This window comes from Pteropus alecto, unplaced genomic scaffold, assembly GCF_000325575.1.
Source record: "Pteropus alecto unplaced genomic scaffold, ASM32557v1 scaffold25, whole genome shotgun sequence".
NCBI lineage: Eukaryota > Metazoa > Chordata > Mammalia > Chiroptera > Pteropodidae > Pteropus > Pteropus alecto.
The window spans coordinates 15,109,755-15,133,064 of NW_006441955.1; the positions used below are offsets into that span (position 1 = coordinate 15,109,755).

At 39.0% G+C, this 23,310-nt stretch overlaps 1 protein-coding gene across 2 annotated transcripts in view; it reads left to right on the top strand.

The window, feature by feature from the left end:
* The window catches only part of DNAJC6 (DnaJ heat shock protein family (Hsp40) member C6), a 126,102-nt gene extending 106,046 nt beyond the window's left edge, over positions 1-20,056 (top strand). Inside the window, exons 12-19 of one of the 2 annotated variants that reach the window (XM_015595278.2) lie at positions 1,692-2,126; positions 4,849-4,983; positions 8,897-8,965; positions 10,026-10,160; positions 12,497-12,760; positions 15,259-15,401; positions 17,021-17,197; positions 17,775-20,056. In XM_015595278.2, the coding sequence (XP_015450764.1) occupies positions 1,692-2,126; positions 4,849-4,983; positions 8,897-8,965; positions 10,026-10,160; positions 12,497-12,760; positions 15,259-15,401; positions 17,021-17,197; positions 17,775-17,876 (1,460 nt within the window). In that variant the 3' untranslated portion in view covers positions 17,877-20,056. The remainder of the gene's footprint in view (positions 1-1,691; positions 2,127-4,848; positions 4,984-8,896; positions 8,966-10,025; positions 10,161-12,496; positions 12,761-15,258; positions 15,402-17,020; positions 17,198-17,774) is intronic. The other variant, XM_015595279.2, reaches the window with a different exon arrangement.
* The last annotated feature ends 3,254 nt before the right edge of the window (positions 20,057-23,310 follow it).

A 23,310-nucleotide genomic window follows, 5' to 3' on the forward strand; every position in this document is an offset into this window, starting at 1 on the left:
GAATCTTTCCAACATAACACTTCAGACTGCTGCCATCAGCCTGGCATTAGCATTCTAATTGATACCCATCTGCCATCCTTGCTCTAGAGTTTGCTGAAGTTAACTGTAACGTTCAATGAAAAATTGAATAATAATGACTTCTTCTATGAAAGAGGTAGAGACCTGGCTTTGGCAATGGCCTACTTACAATTTTCTTCATTGGCCTTCCTCTGCTGTGTGAACATAAGACAGTGTTCTCATTGCGTACAGAGAGTTTTCTATGTTTGGTGAAAAAAAATCATTTATATAATTGCTTTAAATCGAAAGGCTTACTTTTGGAAATTTTCACTAGGAAATGAGACCACTAACACACCAAAATGGAAAACCTGGGAACTCTAGATAGCTTGTAGATTTCCCAGTTCCTTCTTGGTTTCCCCTGTATCTTATCTTCCTTTCATAGGGGCTTTCAATAAAACTTCATGTTTACCTCTTTACTGCCATTTTAGTCAGTAATTTAGAAATCGTTCCTGTTAGGCTCTGAAATAGATTTTAGCACAAATGTACAATTCCTTATCCTAACTTCGCAGAGCCAGATGCGTTTAGGAATGCAGAATTTTTTGGATTTTAGAAAGGTAGTATGGTACATGAACTGTATATTATTTAGCATCCACAGTGGCATCTCCGACAACTTGTAATCAAACGTATTAACATTTCTTCACTCAAATATATAAATAATAACTCCACATGAACTAAATGAGGACTACACTTTCACGTCAGCTCTGGTCAGATTATTCCGCTGAGTTTGCACCAATTTAGGGAAACTTTTCCATTTTCATAGCTTTTTGCATTTCAGAATTGGGTAAAGGAATGTGGATCTGTACTTCAGAATGTGGATCTACCTGACATTATATAGTAAAGTTCCATAGGAGGATCTGTCTCAAGGAGGGCCTGGAAAGTCACTCGCCAGCCTCTCTAGTCCCTCCCCAGAAGATGCCTCTTTCCTGTTGCATATTTTATGCTGAAAGTATCTCATTTCAGGTTGGTGTAAGGACTATCCTAAGCAGAGCCATTCCTTCTATTTACTTGTTAGATGTGTGGTTAACTTCTGTTCTAGACTGTGGGAGAAAAGCATTGCTTTTGGCTACAGGCCTCATGGAAAAGGAAAAGATGGTGAGGGGAGTGAGCAAAAGAATAGGAGATTATGTTTTTTTCAAAGTATCTAGCATAAAGCCTGGAAGAGAATAACAACAATTGATAATAATAGATATAAATACTTAAGTACTCCTTACTCTTGATCTGAGTGCTTCCTGTACATCACCTCATGTATTTCTCAAGGCAGCCATGAGAATTAGGTACTGTTTATTACCCCATTTTTCTGAGGAGGAAATCGAGCTCCAGAGAAATAAAGTAACTTTCTCAGGGTCACAGAGCCAGTAAGTAGTGGAGTAAGGATTCAAACTTAGGCTGTCTGGCTCCAGAGTTTCTGCTTTTCATTCCTCTGCTATGCAGCCTCTCAAATGCTCAACACATGATAATTGAATGTAATGTGAAGTACATCAAGTTTTCTATTGGAAAGGGTCTGAAAGCATTGTTTGCTCAGGGCTGCACCTTCTCTCTTTCTGGGGCGTGTTATACATACACATATGTTATAACAAAACCAACAATGCTGTGGCCGGTAGCTAACCATTTATTGGCATATTGGTCTTTCTTAGATCAGAAATCGGAAAAATCATTCTGTGAGGAGGACCACGCAGCCCTAGTGAATCAGGAAAGTGAGCAATCAGACGATGAACTCCTGACCCTTTCCAGTCCACACGGCAATGCCAATGGTGACAAACATCATGGAGCCAGGAAGCCCAGCAAAAAGCAGCAGGAGCCAGCTGCCCCTCCACCCCCCGAAGACGTGGACCTTCTGGGCTTAGAAGGGTCTGCAGTGAGTAAGAATTTCTCCCCGCCGGTGGCTCCTCCCACCAATTCTGAACTTCTCAGTGACCTGTTTGGGGGTGCAGGTGTGGCTGGCCCTACCCAGGCTGGACAGTCTGGGGTGGACGATGTGTTTCATCCGACTGGACCTGCATCTTCCCAATCAACACCACGCCGATCTGCCACCTCCACCTCTGCGTCTCCAACCCTAAGAGGAGGAGAAGGTAATTTTTTCCCATGTTGCACCATACTTCTTGGTTTTTAATTATAACCTTTGAGGCAAACAGGTAGAATTGAACTTTCCTAATAAACTGGACTTTTCTGGTCCCCTGAAAGTCCCTCAGAGGTCTATATCTTCATTTAAATGGGGAACACAAGAGGAAATAGAAATATTACCCATTTTGGTAGGGCAGTGTAAGAATGGATAACTGAGTTCCTTATCCTCACTTTAATTTTTTTTTCAGAGCTTCAATACCTGAGCTGTTTTGGTTACTTCTGCTTGAAGATGTAGAATGAAGAACTATTAACAATAACAGCTAATATTTGTGGGATATTTGCCAAGCATGGAATTTAAAACTAAACATGAATTCAGTTCTTATAAAAAACCCAGTAAATAGGTGTTATTATTGTCCCCAGTTGAAGAAATAGAGTCAAATTAGTTGCATGCATTTATACAGTTAGTAATCAATGGGGCCAGTATCCAAAACTAAGATACTCGACTCCAGAACTTTCCCTCAGTTTTCCTATAATGCCTTCCTAGAATTATAGTTTTCTGAGTACACTTTGGCTGTGTACAGAAGTACTTACTTACTTCAGGATATATATTTAAGGAACTCATGCCAGTAGCACAGCTGACTGGAGCAGAGCAGTTGGTGGCAGGTGAGGAGTTCGAGCCCCATGTGGATCAGTTAGCTTTACTTTGCTTATTGCTACAGACTCAACCTATCTTTTGACTGGCCGTCCACAATTTTTTGACATTTGCAGGACAGTGTAGCTGGGTAAGCAGAGGTTCTTTGTAGCTTCTGAAGAACCAGATCCCCCTTGTTACCAAGGTAACATCACATTAGGAAGAGTAAAGAAAAATGTCTTAACTCTCCGGGCACATGGTAGGAACTTTTTTTCCAAGCTCATCCTTCACTTCTCAGGAAGCATTGGGCTGGTCTTGAGTTGTGGTAGTTCGGCTGGAGGCGATCTTTATGAGTGAGTCTCAGAATTATAGAATGTAGGTACAGAGGCTCAAACTCCTGCACATTACTGGTGGAGCCAGGATGTGAACCCAGGTATCCCAAATCTCAGGCTATTTCTCCACACTTCCTTCTATCCAGTTCTTACTTTCCAAAATGAATAAAATCTGGCATTTTATTTGTTGGAGAAAAAAATCCCCAAGATCCAAGATAGCATAGTACTCAATGGTCACATGTTAAGATCATGCACATTGGTGACTTTTGATGATTTAATTTGTATTCCAGTGTTTGTGTTCCAGTATCAAAACTAGAAGAGACCTTTGAGACATTAGGTAAATCTATACCTCAGGTGACAGACAATGAAATTGAGGCTAGATATATTGATTGACTTGTCCAAGGATACACAGCTGATTAGTGGCAAACTCAGATTTAGAACTCAAGTATTCTCTCCCCTAAGATGAAGTAAAAAGAATACAGACCAGATTTTAAGGCCTAGATTTGAATCCCAGACTGACACTTAACTATCTGTGTAGACTTATCGATCAAATCTTAATATTCTTAGTTGTAAAATAGGGATGCATTGTTGTAAAGACTAAATTTTCAGTTCTCATTTTGTGGTGTGGAGAAGTTCAGTTTTAGTTATTGGAGAATGCCTCTAATTTAACATAAGTTGCTATTAAAAGAGTACCAAGTAATAGTGAAAAGATCTTAGCATCCTCCACTAGTTGGCTTCAAACTTAGATGCAGAGGGATTAATCCAGTGTCCTCTTACAGTTACTCTACAAATCTCAGTGTTCTCATATTATAGAAGGGGTAGTTTTGTGAGTATTAAAATATGTAAGGGATATACGTTGTGTAGCAAAGTGCCTGACAGATACTTGATTCACTACACAAGGCTAATCTGCTGCCTACTAGATACTGGGAGAACATTATGGCAGGTGGTGCCTGACAGATACTTGATTCACTACACTGCCTACTAGATACTGGGAGAACATTATGGCAGGGAAGTCATAGCTGAACACATTAAACCATATATCCTACCTGGACTATGAGAGTAGGATTTATTTGTTAACTCATTTGATTTTAGTTGCCTATTAAATAGGTCAATACCACTCTAGGAAGCAGTCAACTTATTCGTTTTATATTTAAAGACTAGAAAGTAACATCTAAAGAAGCTAAAGAGAATTCTGTTTCTTGCCCAATAATGAAATATTAAAGGCCAACTACATACATGCATCTCTGCATGGTTTTCTTCACATTCACTTCACACCTTGAAAATTTGTGAGATGCCTTTGGGAAATTTCTGGAATTTGGAGTCAGGAGACTTGAGTATGAATTCCAGCCCTATATTTACTTGATATTCGGCAAGAACCTTGGCTTCCTAATTACAGTTACATTGTCTATAGAACAAAAGTAATACTGCTTTTGTGTGATGGAAGATAAAGATAATTGAAGATCAGCTGAAATGTTCTTTATGAAAGGCAATGTAAACCTTAAGTAATGATACAATATTAGTATTGTTGCATTGCTACTGGAAACCTCAGCTGCTCACTTTGTTCTAGTCTTAGTTCATTCACAAACCTTTGTTGGCCCTGGAGGAAGTTTTAAGGATACTGTGGGCCTGTAGAACAGCCCAAGAGGCAGGTACCATCCCGATTTTTCAAGTATTTGGCCTAGGGCTGGCAATAGTGAAAACTCTTCAATATTTATTCACTGAATGAACTCATAGGACAAAGTAACACATTTTTCCTTTGTTTTCTAGGTGCCACCTTTGACCCATTTGGAGCACCTTCTAAACCATCAGGTCAAGATTTGCTGGGTTCTTTTCTGAACACATCCAGTGCTTCCAGTGACCCCTTTCTTCAGCCTACAAGAAGTCCTTCACCTACAGTGCATGGTAAGGAAGTATTTTATATTGTGTTCAGTGGAACATAGATTTCCACAAGGTATCAGTAAGTACTTAGATTTAAAAGCATCCTGTAGGTGTTCTGGGGGTGGGGGGTGGGGTGGAGGAGAAGCTGCATAATGTATCTCTCTTTTTTGGAAATTAACAATTCACATTAACAAATTAAAAGCTCCAGGATATCTTGCTGCAAACAAGCCTGCCTAATTTTATTTTACTCAGCTTTTGCAAAACTTATTTGACTGTGAAGTTTTTTTTATTTTTGCATTAGAACTACATGCTCAGAATTGTAAGACACCATTGATTATAGGACGTTTCTTTATTTTATGTACTGATAAGGGAGAAAAAAGTCCCGCTGCTTTTAGTTGATTGAAAGATGGTCCTAGTTGGAGAAATCTTTTTTTTTCATGCCTACAGCACCCTGTCTTCCTAGGTGGTCTTCTATCCAAGTACTAACCAGGCCCGACCCTGTTTAGCTTCCGAGGTCGGATAAGATCGAGCGTGGAGAAATCTTTGCAATGTGGAAAAATATGAGTCTAAAATTAATAAAAGGTGATACGAGCATTCCACAAAGTTAGTATTCTACAGAACGAAGTTTAGAATAAAACACTCTGATATATTAGAGCTATTCTATCTAATATGAAGTGGTCTTTCAGCACTTGAAATGTGGCCAGTCTGATTTGAAATGTGCTCTAAGTATAAAATACATCCCAGATTCAAAACTTAGTACAGAAAAAAAGAATATAAAATATCTCATTAATATCATTTATATTGATCACTTGTTAAGATAATATTTTGACTAGATTGAGTTAAATAAAATAAATTATTGAAATTAATTTTACCAGTTTCTTTTTACCTTTTTAAATGTGATGACTAGAAAATTTAAAATCACATATACAGCCCACATTATATTTCTGTTAGAGTCTTAGATTGTGTGGAAAGAATAGTAATCACACTCATTTGTAAATGCAAAAGGTTATCATTTGGGTACCATTGATTAAAACTGGAGCTCTTCAGTGAAGGACAAATGGCTTTGAGCTAGAGAATTGTAGCTCATTTTTGATGTTGAAGGCTACTGAACATTATTGGCCTCAACCTAGAGAGTGATGTATTGATGAAGGCACCCTCAGCTTGCCTGGAGAATGCAGTCCAATCATCAGCTCGACCTCATGGAAGCCTTGCAAATGCAAAAGGAAGATGAGTTGTGTAACATTGGTCAAACTGGAACTGGACTGAAAATGAGAGATCAGTTTGGAATAACCTTTATGGGTGATTTCCAGTTGGCCTTAAACTTCAGACTATTTGAAATAGGTCCACAGGACATACAAGAAATGCACCTCTCACCCCTGAGTAGTACTCACCTAAAAGAATCTCCTGATTGGAAGTTTATCACCCTGAGAAGAAAGATGCAGGGATAGAGGTGAAAGCTGTTGGTTTTGCTCGCTTACTTAAAATATAGGTCATATCAGATGGCTCCCTATTTCACTCAGCATGGCTGCCAGAGTCCTTAATATGGCCTTTGTAGGCCCTATGTGCTCTAACACCCCAGTGACCTCATTTTCAATTCTCTCCCTCTTGCTCTCTCCATTCCAGCATTACTGATCTCTTTGCTGTTGCACTGGCTGTCTCTTCTTTTCTCTAGATATTGGCTACTCTAGCCTATGGCTAAACCCTTCACCTCCTTTGATCTTTGCTCAATTGTCACCTTTTCAATGGGGTCTTATTGACTGCTCCATTTCACCTCACAACTCATCCTCCTGCCCCTACTCTACATTTTCCTTTCTATGGTACTTACCAACTTGCAATATATTTAATAGTTTACTTACGTGTTATTTGTTTTTGGTTGTCTGTTCCTCCCCACTAGAACATGAGCACCACCAAGGCAGAGATTTTCATTCATTAATGGTTCCCGCATGCTTAGAAGAATTACTGGCACACAGTAGATGCTATTTATCTATCTGTCTTTCTTTCTAGTGTGTAAATATAAAATGAATTAACTCACTTTTTTTCCTACCTAAGTTTTTTTCCTACGTAAGTTTCTTTGATAAGGTTATATATCTTCTTAACTTTAATACTTTGAATTTATTGTTTTCATAAGGGTACTACCTTTTTTGTCCCATAGGCATGGATATTCATAATTCAGCATGGCATTTCTGAATCCAGTTCTTTGTTTCTTGTGAGCTAGTTAGACTATGTTGTTTATCGCCCCATTTAGGCCAGTTAGCACCCCTTTGTTTTGTGGCTACACTTCTCATTTTGACCTGTGTGTTGCTGCTGAATGAAAAGAATTTTTCACTACCCTTGCTGAGAAAGCCATAATCATTCCACTGTTAGTGGAACAGTTGCATCTTCTTAATATAGAGTAACATATAGGTGAGACTCAGATGTCAGATCGCCCACCTCCAAATCCTGGGGGAATTTCCCTCATATTTCCACAAGGTATCATCAATTTCTTCTGAAAATCAAGAAATATGGCCTCTGAGCTCTAAAAAATGTTTAATGAACATCTACTTTAATGAACACTTGGGACATAGTGTTGGAAGAAAAAGTAAACAAATAATCACAATAAAAGGCAAAAGGGAGAATAAAAGTATCAGGTAATTACTTTTTAATTTGTATATTCCCATATCTCCAGCAGATTTTAAGTTTCTCGAGGATAGGCAGCATGTCTTTTAGTTTTCTGTTCCCTGGTGAGGTGCCTTGCATAGGTGCCTTGGTAGGTGGTCATAGGGATTCGTGGGTTTGATTAGTAATAAGGTTGATGTTCTGATACCCAGTTCCACATCCTAGTTGGATATAAGGCCTCAATGAGAATGTAAAGGAAAACAAACAGTAAATGTTAGCAAGATGGTCTAATTTCCACCATAGTTTTCAGGGCTCACTTTGGAATAAGAATCGAAAGGACAGAACTGTTACTGCTGATAATGGCATGTTCTTTTTAACTTGATGAGAAGGCACAAGATGTTTTGGTTTGTAGTAACCAAATAAAACAAGTGAATAAAGTCTTGATAATACTAATCTTGGTGATGTGATGATTCTTTTGGTGGTGGTAGTGTCTGTGTGTATGTTTTAAATCTCAGTTGCAATGTTAGTTACTATTTGCATTTTACTCACTGATTTTATGGACAGAACCTAGAGGTACCCTAGAAAGAAATTCTCTCTTATGACATCTTGTTTCTTGTTTGGATTTTATAGATGCAGGAAAACCTTACTACCAATGTGTATTCCTTTAATACACCTGATTTTTTTTTTAGCTGAACATTTTTAAATTCTACATTTGGAATTTTGAAGCTGTAATGAGTCAGTTTTGAGTGACAGCAGTTACATCCCTGACATGAGCATGGTGGATAGCATATAGTCAGTGCCCAATACATGTTCTGAATGACTCATCATTCTCAATTCATGCCACAGCAGAGGAGAAAAAAAATTTGAGTTCTAACTTGATCATGTCTCTCATACACTTATTAATGCCAACCAAAGGAAAATTGATTTTTCCCCTATCTTTTCCTATTGCATACTGACTTTAGGTTAAGTATAGAGGTGGGACACACAAAGACGAATAAGATAGTTTCTGTCTCCAAGAAGCTCACAATTTAATGAAGACAGACATATGCACAGTTATATTCAAAGTATGTCAGTTTGGAGGTAAAACAAAGGTGAGCCAAAGAAGGAACAGAGATAAACGATATATGGCTTTTACCAACCCCCCATGTAAGTAACCATAGATGAAGGTACAAATTATCAAGTGCTGCAGAATGTAGTGAGAACCCAGAGGGAGGAATGAATCCCTTGGTATCTTGGGAGGCCATGCAGATTTAATGGAAGGTACAGCATTTTCCTGTGTGAACTTAAAAAAGTGAGTGCTGAGCTATCTTGTTTTGATTCTTTTTCTTTTCTTCATTTTTAGCATCTAGTACACCTGCTGTGAACATTCAGCCAGATGTTTCAGGAGGTTGGGACTGGCATGCTAAACCAGGTAAAGGTCAGCGGTTATATATATTTTTGGTGCACATTTAACCAGTTGCTAAAGCATAATCCTTTACCCAAGTTGAAGACTGTACTTACAGAGTATTATAGCCCATCTGTGTAATTCTTGTTGATTTTTCCTAAACGCTCATATTCTGGTGGTACTTTTCCCATTGTACTCGATGACATGGTAGTGCTGTGTATTATACATTATTTAACTTTTCTGAGTCTCATTTGCTGAATGTTTGTCTTGACACTAAAATTAGGCAGATTTGGATATATATCTAACTCTGCCACTTAGAAGTTCTTGATTTTTTTTTATAAGTCTGAACTTCAGTGTTGTTATCTGTAAAGTGGGGTCATAATTCTTGTCCCACACAGTTGTATAGTTTAAGTGAAATAACTTATTTGAAAATTTCTGGCATAGAGTAGATGCTGAATAATTTGGATGGTCTTCCTTCTTCACAAAGGACTTGTTTCAGGGCTGGATTTGTCTGTGATAAACAAGCTGGCTTTCTCCTGGATAGATGGTATTTATTGAGATCCTTCTTGTGTGATTGCATTCCCAACAGTGTGCAAGTTACACACATCCAAACATCGACCACACACACACACACACACACACACACACACAATGTCCTTATCACAGCAACTTTCTGAAGCAGTCACTGTTTCCTTACTTAACAAATGAGAAAATGTTGAAGCTCAGAGAAGCTAAAAAAACTTGCCCAAGGTCTCTCAGCTAGGAAATAGCAGAGACAGAAATCAGATCCAGGCCTGACTATAAATCCCATAGGAAAGAATGAAGTCAGGTGACAGGACAGGTAAACACTGGACATAGTAGTTCACAGGGGTGGCCAGGAAATGATATATGCCTTCTCTATGCCCTGTCCCTGCTCCAGGGCACTATTCACTTAAGTCAGAAAAGCAAGGTCTTGCAGTTTCTAAATTATGTCCAAACTCTGTCCTCATTTGCCCTTAGAGACAAGACAAGCTGTAACTCTGGATTTCTGAATTTCAGAATTCAGTTACTTCAGAAAAGTAACTTATTTTCAATAATCTTATTTCAGGAGGGTTTGGAATGGGAAGCAAGTCAGCTGCCACCAGCCCAACAGGATCGTCTCATGGCACTCCCACTCATCAGAACAAACCCCAGACTCTGGATCCTTTTGCTGACCTTGGGACACTAGGTACAACTTTAACAGGTTAAGACATTTACTTATGGCTATAAAACCTCAAATCTAAATCTGTAGTGTTACAAGAAGCTGGTACCTAAAATCTTGTGTATTCTTAAGCTATACTCAAACCTGAGATTGGCTTTTCTAAAAAAGGAAACAGGCTTCAAATAATGGGTTGGAACTAACCCATATTCATTCATTTCTCCAATGCCTAATTTTGGATTGGTAACATGAATAAAGTTAGATCTTCCAGGAGCATCTGACAACAGAATTTGGCTACAGCAAAAGTAATGAATGTATAGGAAAATGCTGAGAAGCTGGTCAGATAGATTCGAGCCACATAGGTCCAGCCGTGCATAGGTCATCCTGTAACGTTACTACTGAGATCTTCACACTATTATCTCTCTTCTCTCCATTGACTGCAGTGCTCTCTGTTCAGTTTGTAAAATTCTATTCAGAAAATAGACTCAATGTATAGTATTTCCACAGTGTTTTTCATCATATGCTAATCGTTGTTGGAAGATAAGTGTCCCATGAGCATGTAATTTTGGAAACGCTGGTTTGATGGCAGGAGGGCCCAAGGGCTGGTGAAGAGAGGCTTCATGCACTGAGTTACAGACTGACAGGGGACAATGCTAAGCTTCTGAGCACAAGCCTTGCCATTATCTCTTCCAATAGCAAGTATTTATTGAGCCTTTATGGTGTACCAGCGTGTGCTGACCATTGGTGGGCATTGCTGGGCATTGCTGGGCATATGAAGTTGCATTTTTTTATACTATATAATGCTTCTTAATTCACTTAATTCAGAGTCTGTGAAGCACTTTTACATAGTCATTGTGTCTTTACAATATACCTGTGACTTAGATATAGTTCTGATCTTACAGATGAAGAAGGTGGGGCTCAAGGAGGTGAAGTTTTTCACTGAGCTTCAGAATAGACCATTTTCAGCTATATTCCCAGTACTTAGCACTGTATCTGGCACATAGTACATGGTCAACAAATACTGATGAATGAATGTATGAATGAATGAACAAATAAATGTATGCAAGAATGACTGCATGAATGAGAGGTAGAGCTGAAACTCAAAGTCAGATTGACTCCAAGTCCAGTAGCCATAATACAATATTCCCAGGTGGGGAAGGAAGGAGGACTCCCAAATCAAAATGGAGGAAAAGTATCTATAGAAGAAGAGACGGGAAGGGACGAGTTGTAGTGAAAGGCTCAGAAATTGTGTGAAGGAATTAGGGATATGGGTGCAGCAGTGAGCCTGACATTTGTAGATAGTAGGATGCCTGTGGTCAATTCCTAGCTCCATTAACCAGCTCTGTGATTATGAGCATGTCCATAAACCTCTCAGAGCCTTGGTTTCCTCATCTTTAATGTGGGGCCAATAGTACTACCTGCTTCCTAAAGATGTTGTGTAGATTGAAGGCAGTAATATACATAAACATATTTTGTAAACTCTAAAGAGCTATATAAACGCTAGTTATTTTATTATCACTGTTACTTTGGGTTTGGTGCATGAAAGGGTCCCTGGAGATCACATTTCAGTTTCTCGTTTTACCTCTAAACATAAGCCATAACTGGTCTTCGTATTTTGGAGACAACCCAGCATGTATGCAGTGAGTACTTAAAAGTTAGGAGATTACAGAATCAAGATTGTACTTAAATTCTCTGCACAAAGTAATATCATTTTTTAAAGCTGGAATAAGATTCTTTGCCCTATTCAGAGTTGTCAGGATAGTGGCTGTGTTTACACCCCTGCAATGAAATGTAAGTATTGTGAAACTGAAACCTAGTTGTGAAATTTCAAAACATCTTTATTTACTCTTGAGCATTAACCATGTTTATACTTATAACAAACTATGATTAGTCCTGATCATTGAAGTTTAAGTAGCACCTTAATCAATGAATATATTTTGTTTTAGTCTCTCTTTTTGGCATTTGGTAGTTTTCACTCCAATGAAGAAATAGTCTGCTTAGAAGGTGGGAAGGAGGAGGAGGAGGGCACAGTGGGAAGAGCCAGCGTTCTTCTGGCTTGGAGTCAAAGACTTGGATTCAAGTTCTAGTTCTGTTACTTGCTAGCTGAGTGACTTTTAGAAAATCACTGAACTGCTCTGAGCTGCAGTTGTCCATCTAAAGAAAAGATGGGGCTATTAATACATACCTAAAAGTGTCATTTGTGGGGATTAAAGGAAATCTATACCTGCAATTTCTTTAATTATTAGGTAAGTTAATTGTGCTGTCAGTCAAGGCAATTTCCACTAAAGTCATTGCAAACAGTAACCTCAGACACAAGGGTTAGAGGCTACTCAAAATAGCATTGCCTTCTTTCTCCCCTACCCTTTTTATTTTCCCTGTAGGTAGTTCTTCATTTGCCAGCAAACCCACCACGCCAACCGGATTGGGTGGAGGATTTCCACCTCTCAGCTCGCCACAGAAAGCTTCTCCCCAGCCTATGGGTGGAGGGTGGCAGCAGGGGGGTGGCTACAACTGGCAGCAGACACAGCCTAAGCCACAGCCCAGCATGCCACACTCCTCTCCTCAAAACCGACCCAACTACAACGTGAGCTTCTCAGCCATGCCTGGGAGCCAGAATGAACGGGGGAAAGGATCAACTAATTTGGGTAAGGATGATGGTATGGAGCCCAGCTGTAGGGTGGCCTGTGTTGTCTTACTGGCTGTATGTATATATGTCTGAAAGAGACAGAAAATAATTCCAGTAGTTTCTGAGACAATCTTATAAAGATATTATATGATAGCTACCTCCAACTCTGTGCCTAGAGTACCTGGGTTTACCATGCCCTTAACACTTATCATTTTCTGACTGTTGGCTCACTTGTCTGTCTCTCCACACTGAGACCAGATGGAGGGCAGGCACTGTGTCTTTTCTTGCCATGTTATCATTGGCACATAGCATAATGCTTGGCACAGCATAGGCACCGAATGAATATTGAGTGGATGTGAGTAGAGGGTTGGATGGATCTAGAAGCTGTCATTCCTTTGGAAGAGGGAATAGAAGAGAAAGTTTGGGAACCTTTCAGGCACTGTGTTCTCACATTTTCCCTTGGGTCCCGATTAGAGGAGTGTATTTGTCTTGAACATTGGTCTTTTTTATGCTCTGATTGGTGGGTGTTCCTGAGATCACTGGGTTTCCCTGTGATGGTTTTTCCTCTCTTCTGAGAAGAAAGGTAAAAGAACACAAGATGGGCCAACAGCTAAGGCTGAAGGATACTCTGGATGGACTTCTTCTTCCTCTTCTTCCTCTTCCTTCTCCTCCTCCTTTATTTCTTCTTCCTCTTCCTCTTCTTCTTCCTCTTCCTCTTGGTCTCCTTCTCCTTCTCCTCCTCCTCCTTCTCCTTCTCCTCCTCCTCCTCCTTCTTCTTCTCTTCTCCCTCCTTCCTCCTTCCTTCTTCCTCTTCCTTCTTCTTCTTCTTCTTTTCTTCTTCTTCACTCTTCCATCTTTCTTCTTTCTTTCTTCCTCCTCCTCTTCATCTCCCCCTCCCCCTCCTTTTAGGTGGGATTCTTGATGAGTAAAAAATGTTTCACACAGCAGTGATGGTTAAATTTGAGTTTCTTAGAAGGCCTTTTATGACACATTTTGCATTCCAGATGATTTGATCATAACCAAAAATGAAATATATAGGGACATGATGAGGAAACAGGCTTTTCTCTCTATTTAATATGAAAGAAGAAATTCTTCTACTTTTTCCTAGTAGCAATAAGTAATATTTATTGAACATTTCCTGTGTGCCAGGTACTATTCTAAGCAGTTTTCATGTATTACTTCACATAATCTTTAAAACCAACCCCATGCTGCAGATGAGGAACCTATGACAGAGATTGATCCAGTAATTTCCTAAGTTCTTAAAGCTTGTAGATGACAGAGCCAAGATTTGAACCCGGCAGTCAAGCTCCAGAGCCCTTGCTCTTAACCACCATGCTCTACTGGCTATGCCACAAGGGCCTTTTCACAATACTAACATGATAGTGATTCTTTTGTTGGTAATATGTAATATCATGTTTGTTCTTTGAGTTAGCAGTGGATAGTCCTTGAACAATTCCATAGACTCTTGTAGCTTCCTTTCTATTTTTATTTTGAGTTGCTTTGGGGCAAATATCTTCAATCAGCAAATATTTGTGGAGCATCTTCAGTGCAGAAGACATTGGGGATACAGCAGTGAACAAGACAGACAAAATCACTAGTATCAGAGCACTTTCATGCTTGTGTGTGCATGTGCCAGTGTGTATACAGAATGCCTTACAGTATAGAGATGACAAATGGATTTCAATTCAGACACTACCTTTGGTTGATGGGCATTGACAGCATGAACTGCTGTGTTGTGGTTTTGTTTCGTTTTAATTAATTTAACAAACATTTAAATAGCCCAGTACTGTTCTAAGCACTTTAAAATGTTAACATCAATTCTCACAACAACCCTATGAGGTAAGTAGTGGTATTAACACTGTCCCCATTTTATGAATGAGACGATTGAGGCATGGAGATAAGTAACTTGCCCCAACGTCACATTGCTAATAAATGGCAGAGCTGGATTTCAAACCTGGGAAATCTGTCTCCAGAGTCTCTGCTCTTTGCCACTACGCTGGGCTGCTTCTCCAAACAGATTGAGAAAGATTGTGAGGCCACAATCAGACGTGGAGAAAGAGACCACTATAATGGACTGAAATTGTCAGCTGGGTGTAGGAAGGAAAGCGGTGGCATGCATGGATTTTAAGTACCAACACCCAGGCCGTAGTCCCATCACTGAGACTAACTAGTTGTATGACAGGAAGGGGGAGGGGGAGAATCATGAGTTTCCTCATCTATAAATAGGTGGTACAGTGGTACACAAATTCTGGAATTGGATTTAATCTAGTGATTTAGCCTCAAGTCCTAGCAGTGCCACAGGCATGGTATATGATCCTGGAAAGACCTCTTAAGTTCTCTAGACTTCATTTTCCTCATCTGTAAAATGTGCTTGACAGTCTCATACTAAGAGGATAAGTATGAAGATTAAGTGGATTACACATTAAAGCACCTTTAAGACTTTTAAATGTTATAGGACAATGGTATGATATGTTTAAGAGCAAAAATTATAATGAGTTTTAAAAACTTATATTGCAGAAGGGAAGCAAAAAGCAGCTGATTTTGAAGACCTACTTTCTGGTCAAGGTTTCAATGCTCACAAAGATAAAAAGGGGCCTCGAACAATAGCTGAGATGAGAAAGGAAGAAATGGCTAAGGAAATGGACCCTGAGAAATTAAAGGTGAGTTGAGCACCTGACTCAGTGTGATTATCCTGTATGTCAAAGTCATGTGACAGGTCATGTGTGTGGATCCATCAGTGTTCCTGTTCTTGGCCTCCTCACTTCTTCTCTCTACTTTTAACCAGAGTACTTCATCTTTTATCTGTTTTTGATTTTGGAAGTCTAGGTAAGATTTGATTTGGGGAAAAAGAATTTTGCTTCATTTCTTTTTTTTTTTAATTTGCAAACTAGCTACTCTCACTCCCTTATTTCACAGATGAGGAAACGGACATTATCACTTCATGGATGAGGATGTTGTGTGCACGGGTGAACTCAGGTTAGCTTGGAAACAGAAGGAAGGTTATGTTGATGAATTGTGTGAGGTAGTGGAAGAGTTTGTAAGGATCGAGAGAATTGGTATACCCTTCACTGATGGAGAGGCTGAATTTCTACGTGACAAAATACTAAATATGCTGCCTCTATAACAAACCGGAAGATGAAGGTCTAATCTGCTACTGCATTAAAGCATCTCTAAAACCAGGACTAGCACACCACTCAATCCTACACATTTAAAAATAATATATAACTCATGTCCAGACAGATTCAAACAGTTGTTGAAGATGTACAGATTCTTTGATACTTTTTTTGAGTACAAAATAGGATCCTTTGTTTGTATTTGCTCTTCAGTTCACACATTACAGAGGCTTTATATTCTTTCCAAAAACTTGGTGCTCCATCTGGATAACTTTTGTTCATATGGCAAACTCTGTCAGTTTTCTATAAAAGAAAGTCATATATGTCTTTTAAACCATGCTTGGTTATTTAGTTGGTACTGGGCATTTAGTCGTTTGGGAGAGTAGCCACACTAACCTTGACTAAACCATTCATTTGACAACAGATATGCACTGAGCTCCTGTTATGTGCTCAGTGCTGATGCATTCTTACGAACACCTCACCTTAATCACCTTATTTGTTCAAACTATGAAGATCCAAACTATAAGTAATTTGAATGAAAGACTAAATGGATGAATTCATTTAACAAACTTTTTTGAGCCATGTTCAGTGCAAGATGAGTTATTTGGTTTCTGAGATACAGTGTTATATAAGAAACAGGACCTTTCCTCAAACAGCTGTGTCTCATGGCAGAGAAGGACAAACACACAGACAATCACAATAGTGTGGCACATATTATGATAGAAACATGTTTAAGGGAGTAGCCCAGAGAAATCCGTTCTTTTTTTCAAGGGATATTTATTTAGTGTCTGTGTGCCATACATACACTATACTAGACAGAGGCAGATAGCAAAGACCAAACTAGATGTGGTGTGTGTCCCCATGGAGCTTATACTTTAAGAGTGAGTAGTTAATTCTAGGGTGGGGCAGAGAGGAAGGAATTCAGACTCTTGGAGGTGAATAGTATAAAATTCCTGAGCAGGCTTTTGAAGGATGATGAAGAGTGAACCAGAAAGAAAAGGAAGGAAGTGGATGTGGAAAAGCATTTCAAGTGGAGAAACAGCTTGGAGTACACAGGGAGCCCCAGGGACTTTGATGATGCTGCAGTGGGAGGAATTTCCACAGTCCAAGTGGAGACCTTCTAGACTGGAAATCATTTGCATTTCTTAATTTCCCTGTGTTCACAGATTCTGGAATGGATTGAAGGCAAAGAGAGAAATATCAGAGCACTTCTCTCTACCATGCACACTGTGCTGTGGGCTGGGGAGACCAAGTGGAAACCAGTTGGCATGGCAGACCTGGTAACGCCAGAGCAGGTGAAGAAGGTGTACAGGAGAGCTGTGCTGGTGGTGCATCCAGATAAAGTGAGTGTGACCTATCCTATCCTATCACCTGTCTGGTCCTCGTTTCATTAGTTTATCAACATGTATTAAAACAGCATACTTTCAATTTGCTGGTTATTAGTCCATTTATATGATAAAATAATATATGGGCTAAAATCAAGTATTTAAGCAAATAGTTATACTTTATAAAGTTGGTGGAAAAACAAACAAACTGCGTATTACAAATAACGGAATGGGGGCTTTACTTAGGTGTAAAATTCACCACTGATTAATTTTTAGAGTTTCCAAGAATTTAAGTATTTTTAGAAATGGGAATGCGGGAGCTTAGAAGTACAATCTGTTGGAGTTAGACTGTCTTGAATCTTTGCCTCCAGAAGTAAATACTTCTGGATTATACTACCATACGTGAATTTCTACAGGGAGGGCATTTTGGGGGGGATCCTGGAAATTCAAGTCATGTAGATTGGGCTCTCAAAAGTGAAATAGCCTAATAGAAAAACATTTCAATAACTTAGAGCCCACATATTAACAGTGAAAAATTTAATATGAATAAATTTGTCTGTAGTATCAATGTGTGTGTTTTGCTTTTTTTCTATAGGCTACTGGGCAACCCTATGAACAGTATGCAAAGATGATTTTCATGGAGCTCAATGATGCCTGGTCTGAATTTGAAAATCAAGGCCAAAAGCCCTTGTATTAATTTATGAGCTTTTCCATCTCAGCTGCAGACCTGTGTTAATGCTTAGTGTGTGTCACAATTCTGAGGTTTTCAAAGATGAACCAAAAACTCCAGTAACATGTATCTTGTACTAAATTGTTAAACTACTTGTGAACTAATTCCTCACTGATAAGGAATGTAGATGTTTGTTTTCTCAAGTCTGCCCCCCCACCCCCGACCCCCTAAAAAGTTGCAAAGCAAGGGAGGAACTTCTAGTCAGAAGACCCTGCAGAATTACAACATTCCAGCCTGTCCTTTGGGGAGACAACTCAGCACATCATGAGGAAATAGAAAATAGGGGCCACTGAAAGCATGACACCCATCTCATTGTCTGGAAATACGATTAATGAGCAGAAGTTATAATAATAGGATGACATGATGGATTTTAATGGTTTTTAGATTTTTTTGGAAAGCTGTAATTTGAGAAGAAATATAGACACTAGTATTTTTTTTTAATGGAAATTTACTATGGTCTTTAGCATGGCATTGTATACTTCTTTTGATCAAGAGGACTAACAGATGCAAAAGAGCTCGACTTGTGGGAAGTGTGCAATCTAGTTATTACTACCAACTCTTCCTGGATAAGCTAAAAATTAGTGAAAATGTTGGCTAAAGAAAATAGGGATGCTTGAGATCTAGAAATCTTTATTCCTGGTCAGAAAGTTGGGTTGCTACCTTCCTTTCCCTTTAGAAAACTGTGGTTGCTTAATGAAAAAGTCTTAATACCATTAACAACAACTCAGTCTGATTTGAAAGAAACTTCTAAATTTGCCATAAGGCTTAATGCTCTTCCTTTTGCTTAGCCACGAAAATGTTCTTAGCTTGTTATAAAGCAGTTTGGCGCATTCAGGACTGATATCTAGTATGGACTCAGTGTCCTGTAGGTTTGCGAATAGTTGTGGTAAGAGAATAGAAGACGGCACTTAACACAAGTAACCAGACAGGTACAGTTGTGTTGAGAGAGCTGTGCTTACCTTCAGACCAAGTTAGATGGCTTATCGGAATTTCCATGTTCCACTCCCCACCTGTTGAAACTGGACCCTTTGGATTATTGCCATGGGTTTATTATTTTTAAAGTCATTGGGGATTCACAGGAACAACCTTCACATAGAGACATCTATGAAAGCAAAGCAAGAGTGAAACCTTTGCAGACTTCACACTGGTTGGATTTTAGTTCAGTGTTTCGGCTGTTTCTGATTCATAGGGGTAAATAGTTGTTATCCTGTGGCTTTAGTATATCTCTTTTGGTGTGCACACACACAGTGTGCATAGTATATATATGCAAAGAAGATGGGCAAAAAGATTTCCACGCTAATTTTAAAAGATTCATGCTCAGTATTGTGAAGAACTTTCAAAAATTGTTTTTCAAAGACAATCATTTTTTTGTTTCTATTTTAATTTTCTTGTGGCAAACCGTACTGGAAAGGCAGCATGTCAAAAATGCTTTATGTTCTTTAGGGAACTCTCTCTCTCTCTCTCTTTTTTTTTTTGGTTACAAGGGTTCATTTTTTATTTTATCTTTTACTGACAATGTAAAACTCGCAAAAAAAATGTTCTTTTTAAATATACAGCTGTAAACTGTTCGAGGTAACCATAACAAACTAGATGTTATTTATTAACGTATTATAAAATGTTTGATCCAGTATGTGCTTGTCTTATTTAAAATTGGAATGTGAGATATGTTGCTTTGACCTGTTTTTTTCCTCATTCACATTTGTAGATATTGTGTGAACTACAGTATATAATGATAATAATTAAAAGGATATTATGTGAATGTCGTGTACATTTTGAAATGATAGAACTATATTAGCTTTGTATCATGTTTGGATAATTCATCAATTTCACGGTTTAAAACATCATTAAACATTATGTAATTAGCAATGAGAAAGAATCTTACTTAACTTAAATTTGGGTCTCCCCATCTCTTTTCCAGATACACTATAACTCTGGACCCCTGTCTATTTCAAAACCCTTAACATATGCAGACCAACAGGTTGTTGCATTCCTTTTAAATATCTGGTTGTGACAGAGCTTCTTGTTGATCAGATTCACCATTTCATTCATATTTATTGTAATATATTTTTGTTTTGTAAATATGTTACACACAACAAAATGTGATTGGTCTAAAATATTTGTAATGAATATTAAAAGGCTCAAAAATATTTGTAGGAGCCCAAGTTATTTTTGCACTCGTAGCAATATAGTGACAAGCATGAATTACACCTTTCGATGTACACATTTAAGAAAAGCTATAGAGAAAGAATGTGAAAAGCATGTAATACATTTGTATCAAAATATAACCTTACAGGATTTATGGATTTATATTCTAACCATCCCTACTGCCACCCTTGCCTCCACATGCACACACACTTTGATCATGCTACATGAATGCCATGTTTCAAAAAGAATCAATGTAGAAATCCTGGTCTCATAGCTAGAATATTAATAGATTTTCAAAGCTGCATTTGTTTACCAAGGCAGAGGGATTGATCCTGAGAGTCTGGGACTTTGTCATAGAAAACATAATTTAGTTCTTTTAGAACAGAAGCAGCATGTTCATTTGGAAGCAAATGTTGCAATTCAAAAGCATTTGAACCATCACTGTACTGTCTGTGTCTGCCAGAATGCTCAAGTTGGATCCTAATGCTGCTGATGAAACACCATTGTTTGAGGAATGAACACAAAAGTTGAATTCCAGAAATAGTTATCACAGCAACTGTTCAGTTTCTCCACTGGAAACATCTCTGGGGAATTTAGGTCGAGTAAACAGGTTTTGTTTGTTCTAAAGCTAAACCATGGTGATTTGGGGGCATAGAAGTAAGTACAGTGTTGGTCTGAGACAAGAAGACTGGTTTTCCCACTTAAGACTCATATTGGGCAAGTTTCTTAAAGTCTCTAAGTCTTAATCTTATCACCTATAAAATGGAGATAATTCTAACTGTGCAATGGAGGAATTAAGGATAGTGTATATAAACTGCCTGTTATTAAATGGATAATCACTAAATAGTTATTGTTACTGACAGTAAGACAAAGTATCATTGCAGGTCAGTTTTGGAGCTGGAATTACATTGTTGTGGGGAGTGGATAACATGAGTAGAGAAAGGCAACCAATTGGCTCTTAATTCTGTCTCCTTGGGCTGACAAAGATCTGTCTGTATAAAATGGCAGAGACTTGCATTGTAGGTTCTGTAAAGGGAATGGCTATGTGAAAAGAAGTGGTCTTTGAGAGTTAGGATGCAAAACTAACATTGACTGATTTCAATATTGTTGCATCATACTTGCATTTAACTTACTCACGGACTTGAAAGCCAACACAAGTGGATATGATGCCATACCATCTATCTTTCATGCATAGACCTAGGTGCTATTCTATATATTCATTTTCTCATTTAATTCTCAAAAAGTTCTGAGAGATTTTTGTAAATCCTACCTCAGGAAACAGAGGCATGGAGAGGGTAACCCAGAACTAGAGTTTGAAGCTAGATCTTTTCTATAGGATAGGGAGAGAAGAAACAATACATGGTGAACTTTATTAATTCAACGAATATTTTGTGTATACTGTATGCAAGTTGCAAATAGGCATATAAGGAAAAATCAAATCAATGAGTGGATTTGATTGCCTAAACATAAGGGGCTATTATTTCTAATTACTACAATCCCTGCCTTCTTTGTGCATCAAATCTACTGTGAGGAACAGTACAAATGCTAACCGTCTGACTTCAGAGTTGAACCGTTTTGGTCTTGATCTCGCCTTCCCCACTCACTAATTACTATCCGAGCCTTAGTTTTCCCATCTGAAAAATGGACATAAGAAAACCTAGTTTAAAGTGTGAGAGAATCAAATGCAAGGAGAGAATATAAAAACTTATCTGAAGTAGTCACTGAAGTTCTAGGCAGTGTGAGAGAGGACACATACATCAAAGTAACACACTGATGGCGAATGTGTTGAGAATAGGATTCAGCTTCTGAGGTTTTTCTTTTTTTGGTGACTTTTATTCTTGAAGAAACATGGAAGGGGTAAGTGGAAGAACAATTTTTCAGTGCAACATCTGGCAAGAAGGAAGATTTTCTAAGGAGATGGTAAGAGCCTCTGGCAAGATGGCTAACTTTCTCTTCAAAGTATTTAGGAAACTTGAAAAGACAGCTGGTGTTGGGATGAAACTTGTTGGAGACCAATACTGGCTCTGCATTTTTTGAATTCTGGACATTACCCTCAGGCAAACACCTCATCTTTTTGCTTCTCACCATCTTTCTGTTTCTTACTGCTAAGACTAAGGCATTCAGACCAAGCTGTGCCTCTGAAGTAATGCCACTTTTCTCCAAAATCATTTCCTTTCTGTAGGACTGGCCTCAGGTTGACACGGAAGGCTCCAGCAAACCTTCGTATATGGCTTTCCAGATACTTGCTGGGTGGAGAATGGAAGGGGAAAATGGGAGATTTGATGTCACAGGAAACCATCATCAGTTAAGGGGAAAAATATCTTAACTTCCTCTTGAGAGCAGCTTGGCACTACAGTAAGGGAGCTAAAAAAGACAGACTTTCAGTATTTGGGTGATAGGTAGTTTCCCCCAAATGCGTAAACACGTGTTAGAAAGGATACTAAAAAGTGGGAACGAAGTTCTCAACTATCTTAAACAGGTTGCAGGCTACGAAGTAAAGAGTGCGGTGTAATTCTGGATCTCCATGGGTCTGCAGTGGGCCTGTATTAACAACGCAATGTTTTTAATAAGTGTATCTTCCATCTATGAGAAATGAGAGGGGCTAGAAAAATAAACCAAGCTCACGGGTACTTAAGCATGTGTTGAGACAATATCACGCTCAGTGCACAGTTTTGAAAAAGTAAACATGGTGGAAATCCTGAAAGGTGGTGAGAATGTGGACTTCTCAGGTGGCCAGGAGAACCTGGATTCCAATGTAACCCTTAATCTTTCAGTCTCGTTGAAAATTAAGAAGAAGCAATAGAAGAGGGGCAACACTCTTCTACCGTGGAGTGGTTCTAGGCTAGAATGAGGGGTACTGGCCCGTAATCCAACCTCAAGAGAGCTATGTCAATCCGGCAAGTATTACCCTTTCTGAGCCTCTCTATAAAAGTCAAATGAAGTATCTAGGACTAGCTGGATTTTAAGCTCTCTTCCAGACTGTCCCCAACAAGACAAAACTCTCCATTCCCCTGAGGAAAGTACAAAACAGCCGTCTGAGATGAGCTCATGACGAAAGGTCGGGTTTGCAGTGAGCAAAGGAGTTTGTGCGGCGAGCGTGGAAACTGGATCTGGAGGCAGGAGCGGATCTCCGCGAGATGGGGGTGGAGTTAATAACGAGCTGGGGCGGGGCCGTGGGTATCAGGGGCGGGGCTCCGGGCGGCGGGGCGGGGCTGTGAGTAGCAGTGGCGGGGCTCCGGGTGGCGGGAGCAAGGGA